The sequence below is a fragment of the Musca vetustissima genome, unplaced genomic scaffold, assembly GCF_032173495.1.
Source record: "Musca vetustissima isolate MV318-11 ecotype Yass unplaced genomic scaffold, APGP_CSIRO_Mvet_v1 utg21966, whole genome shotgun sequence".
Lineage (NCBI taxonomy): Eukaryota > Metazoa > Arthropoda > Insecta > Diptera > Muscidae > Musca > Musca vetustissima.
In genome coordinates this window covers 85,450-106,070 of record NW_026876501.1, presented here as the reverse complement: position 1 = coordinate 106,070, position 20,621 = coordinate 85,450, and the positions used below count along the sequence as shown (strand labels likewise).

Here is a 20,621-nt window from a genome sequence, read left to right as displayed (position 1 = left end):
TCATATAGTCGGCCCCGTCCGACTTTACTACTTTCCTTACTGGTTTTCTTCCATATTGGGCAACCTTTGGAAGATAAGGAGATGGCTTTGAACGCTAAGGCGCCGGACATTAACAGATGCCTGGGAGCCAGGAATCAAATCCCAGCCGGGCTCAAGCTGATTTTTTGTTGAGTTTTTTTTTTGATTTTGATTTCGTTAGCCAACCTGGATATAAACCAATAAGGAAAGTTCAAAAGTGGGACAGGACCGACTGTATGATACCCTTCACCACCCCTGGGTACACAAAACAGATGCTCATATGTATAATATCCTGTAAATAGAAGAGACACACCATGGTAATGAAATCAGACGAAATTAACGGTGTGAATAGATATTTGAACTGAAAGCAACCGATACTTACAATCATCATTTGTATACAATCGAGCAAAATATATATGAGAGCTATATATAAATGGACGTATTTGAGCAAAGTGGATACCACTATTTGGTAAGCTCCAGCACAGTGCACTATTCAAATTTTATCTCTCACAAAATACAATACACATTATTCCATTATTTCATGTAAAGCGAACAGACATAGCCTCGGAAAAACATATGTGGGTACATATAGTTCGAAAATATATATGGGATTTCAATAAAACTTCACGACATTCAACCTGTAGTAATTTCATTCGATTTCAACCAAACTTCGCATGCATCAATCGAAACCTAATATAGTACAAAATTTTGTCTCATTCAGACCATAAAATCGAATGAAACTATTTACATAAAATCGGACGAAAATGTATATGGAAGCTATATCATAATCTGAACCGATTACAACAAAACTTCGTACGCATTAAACTGGACTTAATTCAGTTCGCTGTGCAAAATCTTGCTCAATCGGACAAATATTGGGAGTTAAGTGCACCATTTACAAAATCTAAATCGATTTCAACAAAACTTCGCATACATCAATCTAACCGAGGAGAGATTTCGACCACACTGTTATAATAATTCATAGAAGAGAGAATTCAAAATTATTATGCAGCAATGTCAATCATCCAGAACAAAGTGTTAACCATAACAAATAAAGGAAATACATCTGGTAATCATTCTAGACAGGAAACTAACGTTGGATTGGGGGAATATTTTATACCCTGCACCATGAGGTAGACATTTAAGAGACTTTTATATGACAGCTATGGCATGTTAAATTATTTCCCAAAGGAAACAAAATGCCAATCTATGACGGTCCTGATCGTTTTAGGTCTACTCAGTTTAAGACTTTTTGTTTCCTGCCGAAGTGACTTCAACTTGGGTTCTTAGTATGTTTTGAGAAGAAGTGAAGGTTTGTATTTCAGAATCCTGACGAATACATTTTTCTTTAATTTTTATAAAGGAAAATCGAATTAATTTTTCTCTACCTAAAAACTACAATTGAAATGCCTTTAAAAATCTACATTGTTAACTTTGCATTCATCAATGTATAATGCCAACTATCACTGCATGCCACTACTGCATCCTGCATCCGTTATGGAAAGCACTTCACACACACACACTTCCATTTACACGTTTCTACTGATTAGTATTAAATGACGTGGGAATTTTCATATAATTATACTATACTACATATGTACCATCAAGTGGACATTATTGACTAGTGCATGTGATGCGTTTCCTCTTCAGTTGTATCCTGTGGTGTATGGTGATGATGCTCTAGCAATGGATGTATTGTTCGGTTCCCAGCGACTGCCACGTAGTTTCGCTGGAGCTGCATCGATGAGGTATTGTAGACTATGCAACAATAAGATGACACGATACACTGGACTTCAAGATATCTACAGATACTTGCTAGAAATCATATGCGGTTAAAAATAAAATCGTAATTATTATATGGAATTTGTATATTCTAACAAAATTTTCTTATGGGGATGGAAATTGTCATATGGGGATGGAAGCTCTTGGCGAGTATATTATGGATCCTGAAGGACGAAATTCAAGGTTTTATTCCTTAAATTTTTCGGAGCACGTACCTAGTATATACTGTAAGAAAATTGTAGAAACCCAGACTGGAAAACTGTGCTTGCATATGTACTTCGATGGAACTGGTAATACCCTCAAAAATACCAGTATGGAAAGTAGTAAAGTCGGACTGGGCCGACTATATGATACCCTTCGCCACTTTGGGTATATTCTACACATGTATCCTAAAAGACGTCGCCTTTTCGAAGGAGCATTGACATGAAATTGTACGAACTTCAATGTGTGATCTTTATCTATATCTAAACCGACTAACACCAATCGTTACAAATGTCATTCTGCAACCTATGCACGATAACTCAAAAACTAATAACCCAATCGATTTCAAATTTTTACACGTTTCTCTGGGAGTGTATAGCTCTCGTATAAACTAGGATAAAGCCAATCGGTGAAGATCTTCCTTATTTTTTAACTTGGGTTTTGGTAAAAAATCGGCGATTTTTCAAAAATATTTTTTCAAAGGTCCACCATTTTGTTAATTTTAGAGCGAAGTCAATAATCCTAGTTCATACGAGAGCCAGACATTTACTCTTTCTAACACCGTTGCTATTTTCGGATTCCGATGTTCCAGTGAGGAGTCATAAAAATAAGGACTGCCCGCCATAAAAAATAAGGACTTTTCTTTGATCACAAAAAACAACAACAAACATTTTTTGTAAATTATTTTTCTTCCTTTTTAAATCTTCAAATATATATGTGCAAAGTTACAAACCTTAATAAGCATTAGTATTCATTTACCAGCCCATTTAAAATCTTAAAAATAAAAAATCGAGAATGGGGGGGGGGGGGTTCCCTTAAGGATTTAATTTAATTTAATCATCGATATTTAACGATAATCATCTAAACAGCCGTTCTAAGTATTAGCCGTTCTGGAGCGGCTAGAAAATCTGACAAAAATAAAGTTTTCGGGTCATTGCACACCCTGAATATCATCTACACATCACCGAAAATTGTGGGCATCGTCCTTGACCATAACCGGAACTTCATGATTCAACTTCAAATTTCACAGCAATCAGCGTGACATTTCCCCCTCTAGTGGGGTAATAGTAATACTAAACTATGATATTGACATACACAGAAAAAAAATTGTAACCATTTGATAAAAAAAATCAAAAATCCAATTAAAATTTGATTGATTTTTCGCCGATAAAAATAATGTTCATATTTACAATCGCCGATAAAAAAAATTGTTGTCCCATTCGAAAATATTTTGATAAAGCAATTCTCATATATACTAAAAATTTTGTTGAATTTTATTTTGTTAATCGATAAAATATTTTTCATATTGACAATCTTGTTTATCAAATTATTATTATTATTTCAAATTAAATTTCTTGTAGTACGATACAAAACCTTTTAAACAGCAATTGCCGATTTTTACCCTTATTATTACAGCTCTCCCACAAAAATACCTCCAAATTTTCAGTATTTTAACGGCTTTAAACTAAATGTGTAGCTCTATACCGAATAAAAACTTATATTTGTTATCCATCTTTTACAATCTATTCAACAAAGTACTTTGTAATAACGTAATATAAAATAATATGGCATATTACAAAAAAAATTATTAAAAATTGTCCAACAAATTTAATAATTTTTTTGAAACTCGTTTGTTGATGGTTTTTTTGTGAATTGTTGGTGTTTGATAAATATTTCCGACTACGTTTGAAATATCTTATCGACATCTTTTTGTCGAACGCTGATGAAGCTTTTAATCAAAAATTTCGGGGTGGCTTTTTTTTCTGTGTAGGCACATTTAAATATTTACGTATAAATTTTCACACAATAGTCTAGAACAATTTTTCCCTTCCTGGTGTAAAATATAGTAGCAAAAACAAAGTGTTTGGTCCATTTCATACCCTAAATATTATCGGAATATTGCCAAAAACAATAGAGACTTTCTTTGGACAGAACCCATCTTGCATCAAAATCAAAATATCGAGAAGTTTAATCCATAACTGTGGTCTGTATCTTGTTTTAAAATTACAATGGACGGACGGAGAAACATGTCTACATCGACTCAGCCAGTCTAGATACGACGATCGGTATACTTAAATATAGGTCTAGGGCCAATATTTTGCGGCACTACAAACTCTTGGGGCTGTACTATATGTAATACCCTCACAATATAGTTGAGTAGGGTACAAAAATTACAGCCTAAATTAATTTCTGACAAACAATAAAATTGAGCCTCTCGAACTTATACCTATGTGTATTTTATTTTCAAAAATGCGCAATTATGTTCAACATATAATACATTTTGTTGTAAAGTGTATCATCCTCGGGGACTCGTCTCCATATGCTCCCGCCAATAGTTGTCACATTCATTCTGCTAACTGGCAATTGTAGTAGTTGCTTTCGTTATCTTGATTGTTATTACCCAACAAACCAAAAGTATTGAGAATAATATTATATTAAGCTTACCAAGACAAGCATTAAGCTTGAAAAAGTCTTGAGAAAATCTTGAGAAATGTTTATTAATAATTGTAGAAAAATCAAAACGGAACCCTTATGATACAATTACTTGTGTAATATTACTAAAAGCTTATTCTTGCAATTGTAGAATAAGCTTACAAATGTAATATTATCTTAAAGCTTATTTTTTCAATTGTAGTGTATGTAATATTAGCTTAACTAGTGTGTATATAAGCTCAATATTTTTATAAGCTTGATATTAATAAGCAAATAATGCAATTCATTATTCATGTGTTAATTCAAATTTTATTTGCACAGATTAAAGTTAAAATTATAGTAAAAAGAAATTATAGTTAATATAGTAAAAAAATAGTTTCATATTTCATTTGGATTTTTTTTAAATTTATAAATATTTCGAAGCTTGCCCCGATTTTTGGCAAATTGAAAAAAATGTGCGGGTGTCCTTTATAAATAGGTCTTCAGTGATCCCAATAGACAATGCTGCACCTATAAATATTAAAAATATTAATAACATTGTATTTAAATTTTGTATTTTTTTAATTTTTTACTTACTTTTTATTGCCATTGTTGTGCACAGATTTCTAACACTTCTTTTTATCACTCCATGAAAATGCACGTCCGTCCGCTCGCTTAACAAACTTTGCAATTAATTTACAGACAAAACAAAACAACACAAATTCCATGAAATTAACTAACGGAACCAGTTTATAGCTGACGCGTGGGCAAACGACGACAGCGTCGATTAAAAAACTATTGAGAATAAGAAGGTTTTCTCAATCGTCAGATTGAATTATACTTGAGAAACAATTGTGTACAACAATAGTTTCTCAAGCATAGTTGAGAATTGCTTGTAAATTCACATTTAAAAAACTATTGAGAATAATAAGTTTTTCTCAATAGTCAGATTTCTTTAACAACACTTGAGAAACATTTGTGTACAACAATAGTTTCTCAAGCATAGTTGAAAACTGTCTGTGAATTCACATTTTAACAACATTTTTTTAATATTACTAAAAAAAGCTTAAGAACAACTATTATTATAAGCTTGTTCTCAAGTGGTATTGAGATTTGATTACTGAATGGTATGTTGGGTACAGTCAGTTGAGTGTATGTACGTATGTATGTGTGCGGTATGGTATGGTGGAAAATATGCTGTTCGAAATTATGCACACGAATATGCAGTATGTAAACAATGATTCGCGACTATGGCAAACGAGTAGAGTAACTATGCAAATCAGTGGCGACAACTGTTTATTTGTAAAATCAGAATATGGATGTTTGAAATGATGCAGATGTGAACAGTATCTGAACGAGTTAGAATAACAAGTCAGAATTTTGATAGTAACTAAAAGAGATCTGAATGCACCTCTTTCGCAGAGAAAGACAGAGGGGACATTTTCGAGAGGTCCGAAATAAATTATCTGATTTATAACAATAGGTATTATTTTTAAATTAGACAGAAAGTTAGTTTGTAAAGATCCAGGACAACCCCGTCAAGTTATGTCGTGCGCTCAAGAAGATAAAAACTTAGAAGAAACAACCTGAGATTGGTCTCTTAACACTTTTAGGTATCCTGTGTTGTTAGTTAAGTCTTTCGTTCTTTTTCATTCACACCATCTCATGATATTTATGTCGTGAATAGTATTAGTTCCCAAAAAATTGAATTGTGTAGTGGCATAGGAAATGTTCCAACGTTTCGTTGTTATTTCACATGGTCTACACTGCTGCTGCTTCCGACGCATCCAATCTTGTGTAGATGTATATGTAGGCTGAGTTGCCCCCAATATATTTTCCAACAAATTATATCAATACCAATATTTCATTACAGTACTGTATATATGCACATGTGTACCACAACATTATGCTGACTGCTTCTATTCCTTTTGAATGTGACCGACAATAAGAACAATATGCATCAAGTGTAATAATTGATGAGAAAATATGCAATCGTGAATATGCGTTGAGTTGAAGTGGAGTGCATAAAAAATTACGCATGCGGCACTCTAACAATTTCACATGAAAAATAGAATACCGAAGGAACGAAAAAATACAGTTTTGTCGCAGCTGTTATGTTTTGTTTTCCTGGATGTTTTTTTTTTCGTTTGCATTGTGTACTGTTCATTTCATGCCTCACTATCGAGAGATATATTGTCTGTACATAAAATATATTGAATGTTGAAAGGGTTATTGGATACAATCGATTTGAAATTAAATAATAATAATGTCACTTGATTCAATCTCTATGCTCTAAGAAATATGTAAAACTATAAAGGATATACAAGGAATCTATTTCAAAGGGCATTATATTATAAGTAAACATAAAACTATTCTTTAAAAAACCACGCCAAATGATAGTCCTTGAAAAACTATTCTTTAAACAAGTAAAAAAGCGTTAAGTTCGGCCGGGCCGAACATTGGATACCCTCCACCATAGATATACTGACAGGTACTTGAAATGAAAATATAGGGAACATACCAAAAAAATGACCTATACCGACATTTCTACAATCCGATTATGTAAACAATATTTTTTAATAGAAAATTATACCCTCAACCTTATGGCTAATTAGTGTGTATACACTTTCACACGGTGAAAATGTGCCTCATCGAAATATTTGTTCTAGACACCATGTTTCTTGGGACCAAATCCGTTTCAGAAAAATTTGATTTCATCCCATGTTATTATGTCTATTAATAATTTTTTACTATTAATAATTTATATTATTAATTAATTATGACCATTAATAATTTTTGGTAGGGAGATTTGTTTCCATATACGGCTACAAAATACCAAATTTCAGTGATTTCGGTTGAAAAACGCGCTCAAGAACCTCCAAATGCCGAAATTTGGGGGTACCTTTATATGGGGGCTACCAGAAAAAATGGGCTTATATTTATAGTTTTTAGTGGAGATATTTCGCACCCAATAAGAACCCAATATACCAAACTTCACCGAATTCGGTTGAAAAACGCGCTCAAGAACCCCAAAATACCGAAATTTGGGGGTACCCTTATATGGGAGCTACCAGAAAAAATTGACTTATATTTAAAATTTATGGTGGAGATATTTGGTATCCAATAAGAAACCAATGCACCAAATTTCAGCGAATTCGGTTGAAAAACGCGCTCAAGAACCACAAAATACCGAAAATTGGGGGTAACCTTATATGGGGGGTTACCAGAAAAAATGAACCTATATTCATAATTTTTGGTGGAGTGATTTGGAACCTATTTAGAACTCAAAGTACTAAATTACAGCCAATTCGGTGAAAAAATAAGAGCAAAACCCCCAAAACACTGAAAATTAGGAGGTACCGTTATATGGGGGCTACTAGAAAAAGTGGGCTTATATTTATCATTTTTAGTGGGGAGATTTGGTACCCAATAAGAACCGAATGTACCAAATTTCAGCGAATTCGGTTGAAAAACGCGCTCAAGAACCCCAAAATACCGAAAATTTGGGGGTAACCTTATATGGGACCTATGCCTAAACGTGGACCGATATATCCCATATTCAAACTTCACGTGCCTGCAGACAAAAGACAACCCTATGCAAAATTTCAGCACCCTATCTAAATTACTTCGGAAGATAGCGTGATTACAACAGACGGACAGACGGACGTACATGGCTAGATCGTCTTAGAACTATACCCTGATCAAGAATATATATACTTTATAGGGTCGGAAATGAATATTTCGGTGAGTTACAAACGGAATTGCAAAATTAATATACCCTCCATACTATGGTGGAGGGTATAAAAACCACGACTAATGATAATCCTTGAAAAACTGGTCTTTAAAAAACAACGCCTAATTATAATCCTTGAAAAACTAGTCTTTAAACCAGTGAGCGGATCAGTATAGTCGGACGGGGCCGACGATACGATACCCTACACAACTACCACGGAACTCGGATGTTTATTCCGATTCCCTTCGCAGTCAGTTGTGTTGTGATGTTCTCCTATATTCGACTAGAAAACACACAAAAATATAAGATTTCGGTCCACTTCATCCCAAATCTGAATACGTAAGCACCTGCAAATATTTAAGTGTAACTCCCACATCCGAGTACATACGACAATGTAATTGGAGTCATTTTGAAGGTCAACCATTCCTCTTGGATACGCTATCAACTTCGCGGGTCTATATGCTTCACGATTAAATATATACGCCATAGAATACAAATTTTGTCATTTTTCACACAAAAGTCAAGGTCCATTTGACCCGTTAAATATAGACCTATCTTTATTAAAACAGGCATGCTTATTCATTGGTCCAATCCCCTTCTCCATGATTGCGGCTTCTGGAGCGATCGAAAAATCAGATAAAAATAAAGTTTCTGGTCCATTTCATCCCCTGAATATTAACCGATCTTTACCAAAAACAATAGGGGTATTGTGTTTACAAATTATAAAGGACGGACGGACATACATGTCTAGATCGACTCAGCTAGTCGAGATAAGACGATCGGTATACTTAATGGTGGTTCTAGGAACAATATTTCGCGGCGTTACAAACTATTGGGGCTGCACAAAGCTATAATACCCTGACAACATAGTTGTGTAGGGTATAAAAATCCACGCCCATAAATAGTCCTTGAAAACATTATTCTTTAAAAATCCACCTTATTGATAGTCCTGGGAAAAATATTCTTTTAAAATGCACTTCTATTGATAGTCCTTGAAAAAATATTTTTTAAAAATCCGCTCCTATTGATAGTCCTTGAAAAAAATATTCTTTAAAAATTCACTTCTATTGATAGTCCTTGGAAAAAATATACTTTAAATATCCTCGCCAATTGTTAATTTTTGAGAAAAAAAATCTTTAAAAAACCACGCATAATGATAGTCCTTGAAAAACTATTCTTTAAAAATCAAGGCCTATGTGACTCATCTCTCTCTCTCTCCTTCATTCCCAACCAGCCACATAATAAATATTAAATAATCGCAACAGCGACAAAACTTTAATAATAAATATATCAAAAGACAAAAAAAAAAACAAAACATTCATATTTACCTTATTTTAAACTATCTGGCTGGCTGGTGACACACAATATAAAAGCAATAAAAGTTGGTCGGTTACATCCTTTATGCCTTTATGTATTTCACCCGCTCGTTTGTTTTAACAAAAAACAAATAGATAAACGCCACAAAAAAATATGGGAATGAAAACTTTACTGCATCCTGAAATAATAACGGGGGAATAAAATCAAAAACAATAACTACACACAATCACAACTATATATAAAGAGTTAAGCTGCCCTCCAGGTTGACAAAGTTACCAGTGCAATTTTGCAATGCTTTTGTTTTATTTTTTCTCACAGTGAAATCTGTATGGGGAAAATGTGCACAAGCAACATGTTGGTGAAAATCTCTACATACAATTTTGCTTTGTAAAATAAAATAAATCATTAATGTTCTCTTTCGAGATGAGCTACATGATCGGAGTTGCAATGAAAAGGAAAGCCAGAGTGATACTACATTCCCACCACTATGCGACGCGTTTCGCCGTTGGTTATGCGGCTCATCAGGCATATTGGGCAATGTGGCTTACAAATGTCTTTACTTGATAAGTTGTATTTATGTCGACTATTGTTGCGAAATTGCATCTACGAATTAAATATAACCGTGTCAAGGTTCGGACATTTGGCATCACACCAGAACATTCCTTTTCAGAGCAGATTTTTCATGTAGTGACGGATTTTTCTTCCCCATACAGACTACAATATTTTTTTTTTTTTTTCAATGGTATGCAACTGCATATTGTGCAACCTTAGGAAGATAAGGAGGTGGCTTTGAATGCTAAGGCGCCGGACACCACTATGCGACGAGTCTCGCCTTTAAAAATCACTTCTATTAATAGTTCTTGGAAAAAATATACTGAAAAAATCCTCGCCAATTGTTATTTTTTTTTAATTTAATTTAATTTTATTTATTTTTTCTTTTTTTTGTAGTGACGGCGAAACGCGTCGCATAGTGGTGGGAATGTAGTATCTCTCTGGCTTTCCTTTTCATTGCAACTCCGATCATGTAGCTCATCTCGAAAGAGAAAATTAATAAAAAACATTTACATGAATGATCCTTCGCCCTAAAAAGGCATTAAAATAAAACTCAAAATAATTCACGTTCTCACGAAATTTTGAGCATAGCACCGAACGAAATATCGAGTAAAAAAAATAACACCATATTCGAACCACCCTATAGAATTTTTACTTTTTTCTCAAATTATGGTAAAAATTGGGATCTCTGTCCGTCTGCCTGTCTGATGAAAAAAATAATTGAATTTTGGTACGGTTCATTTATTTGTATATACCCTATTTGGTGGTGTTATCATGTTGATGGTCCCTTGCGACTTTAGTGTTTCTTATACCCTTCACCACACTGTGGTACTGTTTTTTTTTTTATTTAATTTAATTTTATTTATTTTTTTTTTCTTTTTTTGTAGTGACGAGGGCATTATGTCTTTGTGCATATATTTGTAACAGGCAAAAGGAAACGAGATAGACAGACACATGGTTCCTTTTGAGAATATGCATAGAATCACTTTCTGAGTCGATTTATGCATGTCCGTCCGTCCGTCTGTAGATGTTAAATTGTAAACAAAGTACAGGTCGCATTTATGATCCCATTTGGATGAAATTTGGCACAGTTCACTTATTTGGCCCAAGGACGAACCCTATTGAAATTGGTGCAAATCGGTTCAGATTTAGATATATCACCCACATATATTTTCGTCCGATTTAAGGTAAATGGTGCACTAAAATCCCTATATATCTTTCGATTTGCTCGAAATTTGGCACAGCGTACTGAATTAAGCCTAAAATGATGTGTGCTAAGATTCGTGAAAATCGGTTCAGATATAGATATAGCTCCCATATATATTTTCGTCCGATTTTATGTAAATGGTGCACCATAGTCCCTATATATTCTTCGATATTCACAAAATTTGGCATGACGTACTAAACCAGTGAGCCGAACAGTATAGTCGGACGGGGCCGACCATACACAATTACCACGAGTGTGGTAATGGGTTACTACATAATATCTGAATGCGTAAGCACCTGTAAATATTTAAGTTTAACTCCCACATCCGAGTACATACGACAATATGATTGGTATCAATTTAAAGGTCACCCACTCCTCTTGGATATGCTATCAGTTTCTCGGGTCTATGTCCTTCAGCAGTAAATATATACGCCAAAGAATACAAATTTTGTCATTTTTCACACTAAATATTGACCGATCTTTATCAAAACAGGCATATTTATTCTTTGGCCCGATCACCTTCTCCATGTAAGAAATCGTGATGTTTGGACAATACATGCAAAATTTCGTGAAGATTGGCCCACAACTGTGGCCTGTATCGTGTTTACAAATTATAATAGACAGACGGACGGACGACTCAGCTAGTCGAGATATGACCGCTAGTCGAGATATGATCGGTATACTTAAAGGTGGGTCTAGGACCAATATTTCGCGGCGTTACAAACTCTTGGGGCTGCACAAAGCTATAATACCCTGACAACATAGTTGAGTAGGATATAATTAAGTCTAGAAGGATGTGTGTTAAGATTCGAGAATATCGGTTCAGATATAAATATAGGTCTCACATATATATTTTCGTACGATTTTAGGTAAATGGTGCACCAAATGTGTCCGTTTGATACAAAATTTTGCACAACGTACCATATATTTCGAAATGGTGTCTGATTTAGACTATATATTTTAAAGTGTGGTATACTGAGTAGCGAATATCAAATTTGCTATAAATCGATTTCCATAAATTTGTGCCATTGTACGCAAACGATTCTAAATCTGCCCGGTTGGAATTAAATTTGGCATTGGTTGCAGAAAGGTGTATGTTCCTTCGAGGGAACATTGACATGAAATTGGTAAAATACATATGTACAATATAACCAAAGTAGTAAAGGGTATCATATAGTCGGCCCAGTCCGACTTTACTTCTTTCCTTACTGTTTTTTTTTTTACTTAAGTAATTAAACTTAATTCACTTTAAAATTGGCATCCAAATTTCTTTAATAGTACAAGTTCAAATGCAATCGATAGTGAACAGTACTCGTACATTCCGCTTTTCATTCTTTGAACAGAAGTACACACGTACGCACACCTATACTCATTATCTAAAATCTGGTATTAAAGGTGAAAGAAAACTTTTTTGAAACCAAATTCGTGCCAAAAGATATGAGCATTGAATTTTGTTCGGTCTTCATTGTTATTGTTGTTGCTGTTGTTGCTATGTGAAATAGTTAGCTGTGAAAGTTAAAATACACACGTACACAGAGCTATTGAGTTTCGTTTGGGGAGAAAAATAATATTGAGCTATTGAGAAAATCAACAATAATTTCCTTTCTAAAGAAGCATTAACAGTTTGGCAATTATGTTTCTTTTATTGCAAACGAATGAGGGCACCTAACAGATGTGTGTGTGTGGCTCTGTCTACGTATGTGCATATCTACCTACCGATAGAAAAATAGGATAATGCGGGTCTACTATTCCCCAACCAACACACACAGGCACACGTCCGCATCATCAACATTAATTTCCAAGTTAAACTTTCCTGAGTCCTTGAATGGTTCAAAGGAAATTTTACTTTTTTTCTTGCTGCCATTTGTGCAAATAATATTCTGTTAAATTTCATTCGAGGCGATCGAAATGTATTTTCTTGACATTCAACTGAGAATGCAATACCACAGTTAGTTGGTAGTTTTATTTGCCCAACAATTTTTCGTTTGTTCGTTCTATGTTTTTGATAATGATGCATAAATTTGTTGCTTCTATTTGATTTTTCTTTTTTGCGATGTGAATGTTGTTGAAAGTTTCTGTTTTGATTTAATGAAAAATTCGAAAGCAGAAAAATTCGTAGAATCACTTAATTATAACAATAGTTTGTTATAGTTTTCAATGTAAATAATTTTCAGAATTCAATGGCACATGGTGAGTGAATCCACTCCCATTGGAATAGGATATAAATATGAAATCCTTTTGTGGATTACAATGAAGGGAAATGGAAAATGGGTATAAACAAATAAACCGCTTGTTTCCTAGAAGTGTCAAAATGTGTGCTGCATAGGTATCAAATACAACAGTGAAATCAACTACTAACCCTGGATTTACGGAGTGAGCCAATTTTACTCATATCAAATTTGATAAATTTGAAATTTTAATATTAATTTTAAAATCAGGAACTTTTTAGTACATTCCTCTTCCCCGCTGACCCCCTCCCCCCTTTACACATTATTCAATGTTGTATACCTATATTTACGGTTAAGAGACAATTTGAAGCTTTTTTGAAATTCATTGGTACTATCAGCATCATTCTAGTGGCATATGGACTATGAAGCTCAGAAAAAATTGGGAAGAATACGATATGTTAGCAATTTGTGGAAAAGGTACCTAAGGAAATGTGGAGTTACTAACCTTTGGAGGATTGCAAGAAGGTTTGCATCGATACATTGCATGTGTGGATTACATGATCTGTATTTAGTAAAAATATAACTTTTGTGTTGGGGTAAAATCGGATAATCAAAAAGCTTCGCATATCGTAATAGCTTTGTCAAGGTATTTGTAGACCCCCAATTTTTAAAGATATGGATCATTTGTAGGGGAGGTAGCAGAAGGAGTGGATCAATAGTTCCCACCTTCGAACACGATATAGTTTTAGTAGAAATGTTAGATTGTATAAAATTTGTGATAATCCTTTCGCAGGATATTATAAATTTATTTTTTAGCCAAATTGTAGAAGTTGACCAATTGTAGAAGAGGTACTGGAAGTCGGATACGGTCGGATATTCTCCATCTACGAGCACAGTTTAGGCCTGATAGAAATATAGCAAAGTTTGAACAAAATCAGTGGCTCCTCTCAAGGCATTTATCTGCCAGACAGACATTTCCTTCTCTAGGGTGCGTGTATAATATTTAAGTTTTTTGTAAACATGTTTTCTGAATATGAATATTTTATTTAAGGCCCCCTCCCTCGATTCTCCGTTTTTTTTTTTAAATTCCCATTTTGTTTTATATTTAATTCGAACCTACACTCATTAAAGAATCTTCCTTTAAAATTTTAAGTGATAATCTCATAAAATACCCGGAATATTTTTTTCGAATTCTCTTGGTCCCAGCCAGATTGGAAAGAACGTATATGTTAGGTTAAACTATGAGACGAACTTCGGATCTTCTAGATTTCTAGGAGAAGGAATTTTATTATTCTACGTGAGGAACATTTGATCTTACATAGATGATCAAATGTTCCTCACATTCTGGACATTCTGGTCCTTTGTGACAAGAATGTATGGTATTTTATGTGATGAACTTACTGCCTTCTATTTATACAATTATTGTTTAACATTTACGAAGAAAATTAAGAAGAGCAATTTTTCTTGTCATTGAAGGCTAGTAGGTCTTCTCATAGAAATCCAAAATTTAGAAGATCAAAAGTTCTTCGCAGGAGGTCTTATTATAGCAGATCCGAAGCCTTCTCATGAAATATTTAATTCGAACCTACACTAATTAAAAAAAATTAAAATTTAAAATTTCATCTCTGAATCTCGGAATGTTTTTTTTCGAATTCTCTTCATTCCAGCCAGTTTGAAACGAACGTATATGGTAGGTTAATCTAAGAGAATAACCTCGGATTTAATATGAATGGTACACCAAAGTTCATATATATCTTTCGATTTGCACGAAATTTAGCATATCGCACTGATTTAGATATAGCTCCCATATATATTTTCGTCCGATTTAAAGTAACTAAAACTCAAAACTAGGCCATCTTAATATAATCTCTGGCAAGTTTCGTTGAAATCGTGTCAGATTTAGATATAACTCCCATATATATATTTTACTCCGATTTTAGCTACATTTGTACCTATTAGTTGGGTTACATTTGTACCTATTATTATTTATTCGATGCAACAAGTGTTCAAAGATGCCTCCCTCTATCTACCCTATGTCATTCCGATTTATGTATGTAATGACCAAAGAGGCAAGGTCGAGCAAATTGATAGTTCAACATTTTCAACCGGCTATTTATAGAGTACAACCTAGAGTCACAGCGCGAAGAAAATATTATTACGTTGCATATGATCTCTTCAGCCACCACAATTTACATTGGGTGATATTGCCCATAACATCAGAGGTTCACCCCTTTATAACTCGGGAAATACTTAAGTATATGAAAAAAAAGTGAATAGTTTTGGGTTAATTGATCTGTTGTTGCAAACTGTTCACGATATTGACCTCCAAACTTTATTTTGGTGGAAGCTGTGTCTACTTTAATGTAAAACCAGTAAGGAAAGCAGTAAAGTCGGACGGGGCCGACTATATGATACCCTTCACCACTTTCGGTATACCCAACAGATGAAACCTAAAAGACGTCGAATTTTTAAAGGACCAGGGACAAAATTATGAAAATCAATTATAAGCGTATATATATATAAGCTATATCAAAATCTAATCCGATTTGAACTAAACTTGCCACACGTTACGTTATAGTAACATCAGTACGTAGAGCAAATTGTTGTGCCTATTGGACTCACAATGGTAAAGCATTTAAAACCAACTTCTAGGTTATTCTAACTCCAGTACGTTGTGAAAAGTTTGTGTCAATTTTGTGTAAAATCGGACGTCACCGTTTACATTAAATCGGACGAAAATATATATGGGAGCTATATCTAAATCTGAACCGATTTTCTCGAAACTTGGCAAACATCATTCTGGACCTAATTCAGTACTCTGTGCCAAATTTCATGCAAATCGAAAGATATAGAGGGACTTTAGTGCACCATTTACCTTAAATCGGACGAAACTATATATGGGAGCTATATCTAAATCTGAACCGATTTTCTCGAAACTTGGCACACATCATTTTAGTCTTAATTCAGTACGCTATACCGAAATTCGTGCAAATCGAATGATTATCCGGGACTAAAGACCGTAAATCGGACAAAAATATATATGGGAGCTATATCTAAATCTGAACCGATTTTTCCCAATTTCAATAGGGTTCGTCCTTGGGCCAAATAAATGAGCTGTGCCAAATTTCAGCCAAATCGGATTATAAATGCGACCTGTACTTTGTTTACAATTTAACATCAACAGACGGACGGACGCACAGTGGGTTAGGTACCCTGTTTTCTTGGATCAAATCAGGGAAGCTATGTTAGAATAATTTTTCTTTATTTTCAGTTAATACCATTGAAATAAGTATAAAAAAATGTTTTCTAAGTATATTTGAGTATAATTTTATTAAGTAATGCCAAATATCAGTGTAGGTATAAAGTGCAAGGAGTACAATATGAGAACTTAAACATTGAATTTTATACATCTTAAAGATAATTATCCACATCATCATCACCGGCAGCCAGGGATGGTTCGTATGATGAATTTTCAGGTTTTCAACTGTCAAAATGGTCTAAACGTCGAAAACGTCATATACCTGTATAAAATGTAGTAAACGTCATTTATTTCAATATTATCACCATATACAGTAATTTTCAAGAACATATATTATTTTTACTGTATATCTGGATATTCTTTACTAGAACTTATAAAAAATTCTGAAATTTAGAACTTATAAAAATTTCTGAACTTGAGAAAAATGGATTTGATGGATGGATGGATTTGAGTAAAGCATACGTTATTTCCAAATCGATAAATCTAAATCTATTTTATCAAAAACCTAATGGTTTTGAGTCGGTTTCCGACGTATGTATTATACATCGGAAATGTATGTCATTTACGTCTCTGTTTCTGACAGACCATCTCTGTCCGCAGCATCACCAACTTCTGATAACTGCATAATATGTAAAGGGACATTTGACACAATTTCGGGTCCGTGAATAAAAAACTTGTGCAAAGTGGTAGGCATATTATACCAAGGATACGTTTCGTCCTGTATTGTGTGTATATATTTGAAAATTTTCATCATTAATCTCATGGCCACTGGTTACAGCTATAACCGACACGTGCATTTTTATTAAATTAACATATGTTTTTGTTATTTCGGCAGATAGATTTTTTAGCGTTTTGGTGCGTTTTTTGATTTCTTTAGCTAAAAATGTCATCTTATTAGTCATTGTTTGAGCCCTCGAATTCATCATAAGCTTCGACGATTATAAAAAACAACGTTCGAACTTGTATCTATAAAAAATGCTAATAAAAAATCCTTTTACCCGATTACTTGAAACTGCACAACACAGTCACTATTTGTCAAAACAAAGAATATTATTAAAATAAACAAAAACAAAATATTATTGTAACAAAGAATATTATTAAAAGAAACAAAAATAACAACAATAAAATAATTAGAAAAAATAACATGAAAAACAAGAAAACACAACACTCAACAACAGCACCAGTCACGAGATCAATGTGACTTTTAGCTAATTTGACTGCTGCAACACTTGTATTAAACAATGCATAGCTTCTAAAAGGCACAAAAGGGCAGCGTAAAATTTTGCAATATAACACAGATTTATGTCCTCTTTAATATAAACTAAAAATTATCACACGAATGTGGACGAATCATAACTATTTATCCATTTAAAGTATAAAAATATTATTTTTTTGGCATTTTCAATATAAATTACTACTTTTAAATCACTTCCAAACACAATTTGATACTCAAATATTAACGAAGTATTTGCAAAATAACCTAAACTTCATGTTTCCATTGAAAAATGTTTAACTTTTACAATACTTTTTAAAATAAATAAAAATTTCAACGGGAACGTTTTCACTTTTTTCAGCTTTTTTGGCACAAAAATTTCTATGAAGTTTGACTTTGAAGTTTCACTACAAAAACACCAGTCCACTTTTGACATTTATTTTAACGACAAGTGACGTAGAATTTTATATACTTTAACAGTGTGCAAAAATTTTTAACGATACTTAAAATTTTATTTTTTAATTAATCCAAGAAAACAGGGTGTTCTAAACCACTGTGGGACGGTCAGACGGACGGACGGACATGCATAAATCGACTCAGAAAGTGATTCTATGCATATTCTCAAAAGGAACCATGGGTCTATCTCGATTCCTTTTGCCTGTTACAAACATATGCACAAAGACATAATACCCTGTACCACAGTGTGGTGAAGGGTATAAAAATTGTAAAAACAGGTTGAGGCGAACCAGTTTTTTTGTTCTCTATTGATTTGTGACTAAGAAATGCATATTTCATAATACTATTTTATTTTAAGATTTATTCCTATTTATTTATCGGAAGGGTCTTGATATAATCTGCAAGGCGTATACTTATACACAAAAAGTGATTGTTTTATATACGTAAATTTTTGGACGAAATTCGGGTAAAATAGCAGAATAACCCCAACATTTTTTTCTGAAATTTCTTGTATAAAATTAAAAAATTTATATGATGACATTTTTTTTCGGACCAAAAACAAATATTTTTCCGCAATATCTTGTATATAACAATTTCTATAATACCAAATATTGTGAAGTACCGTTGTATGGGGGATATACAAAACCCATATACCAACCATCCTAGGGGTAATATCAATGCCAGTGCACAAGTTCAAAGCTCCATCTCAAATATTGCGATCTGTATTGTGATTTCAATAGACACACGGGCATCACTAAATACTCTCCAGACGCCGACTGGTGGGGGTATAAAATTAAGAATGCCATTTAATACAATAATAACAATTTCATTTATTTAACTACAAAAATATCAACAACAATGAAAACTTATAACTAAGCGCATATCAGTCTACAGATATGTAACTAAAAGCATGGCTTCCTAATGACGGAAAATAGATGCAGGCAAGTAGCTAGGACCAGGAGCAGAAGTAGCAGGAGCAGGGGCAACGGGAGCCTGTGACGCAAAGTTGATGACGGGAGCAACACCACCGTTGATGCTGTGAGAACGACCACCCAAATTATCGTATTGACCTTGGATAGCACGTTGAGCGTTGGCAGCATCTTCAGGAGTACGGTATTTGACAAAGTGAACTTCGGGTTTGTTGTTGTTGCCGGTGTTGATGGTGTTAAGTTTGTTGGCCAAACTGGAAAGATCGGCTTGTTTGTTGAGAACATAGATGGCGGTTTCTTGTTGGGTAGCTTGTTTGGCCAAAGCCAAAGCAGCTTCTTCCAAACCATTGTTTTCGGGGCCCTTGATGAAGACAACACGGAGACCCTTCTTCAAAGAGTTAGCCAATTGTTCAGAGCCGGCGGGTTCATTGAAATCGGCATCGTTGGCGGTGTAAGTGTAGAATTCCTTTTCGAGTTCAGCTTGTGGGACGAATGAGGGAGTACCAACAGAGCCTTGACCTTCATAAGAACTGACACCACCAGTGTATCTGGGAGCAACGGAGACTTGTTGACCTCCGTAGGAAACAACACCACCAGTATATGTGGTAGCTACATTGCCGACAGAACCAGGTTGGAAAGATAATCCGGATGAAGAGTGACGAACAGGTTGATAGTTATAACCCAATTTATCGGCACAGGCAACAGCCACCAAGCACAAAACTACGAAGGCACGCATTGTTGATTTGATCTGTTTGTAGTTGATTGAAGATGTGTTCGTTTGACTATGACCTGTTATCGTCACCACTGGCTTCTTTTATATGATCGAGTTCTGAAGCTGTACAGTCAATGCATAAAATTACCTCTTTATGAATATATCAAATCATAATCATTTGTTGTAGTAATTCGAATAAGCCTACCAAAACCGGAAGTTTGGCTGGATTTTTTTAATATGCTACTATATTATATGATATTAATAAATGTTATAGATTGTACGAGTTTTGTTTGGTATTAGACATAAAAACTGACTGTGATCAGCAAATTGTTAAAAAAATCAGAAAATTTATTTTATTGTGTTTTTTATAGATTGTTACAAACAATTATGGGCATTTGTTGTTTATTCGATTCTATTAAAAAATTGTATAATTGCGAATTTTATGGTCCACTCGTTTCTTGCGATTATGAAGTAAATAAATAATTTTTAATACAAAAAGGCGATTAGTCGGCAAAGAAGTTCCCTATACAAATGGTGATGTTTAAGCAACTAGATGGACCATAAGTCATGTACCCAAGGTAGGTCTTCAAATTGTCGATAGACATCCTACTTCGATAAATTTTTGCATGTATACTGTATACACATTGCGAACTCTTTGTGAT

At 33.9% G+C, this 20,621-nt stretch overlaps 1 protein-coding gene across 1 annotated transcript; it reads right to left on the bottom strand.

The window, feature by feature from the left end:
* Window positions 1–19,236: 19,236 nt before the first annotated feature.
* Window positions 19,237–20,034, bottom strand: LOC133321063 (uncharacterized). Its single transcript, XM_061530163.1, has one exon. It carries the CDS (start codon window positions 19,981–19,983, stop codon window positions 19,237–19,239), a length of 747 nt encoding a protein of 248 aa, XP_061386147.1. The 5' UTR covers window positions 19,984–20,034.
* Window positions 20,035–20,621: the final 587 nt, after the last annotated feature.

Excerpts from the sequence above, each read along its gene's own strand:
- LOC133321063 (XM_061530163.1), bottom strand. The coding sequence starts at position 19,983 with ATGCGTGCCTTCGTAGTTTTGTGCTTGGTGGCTGTTGCCTGTGCCGAT.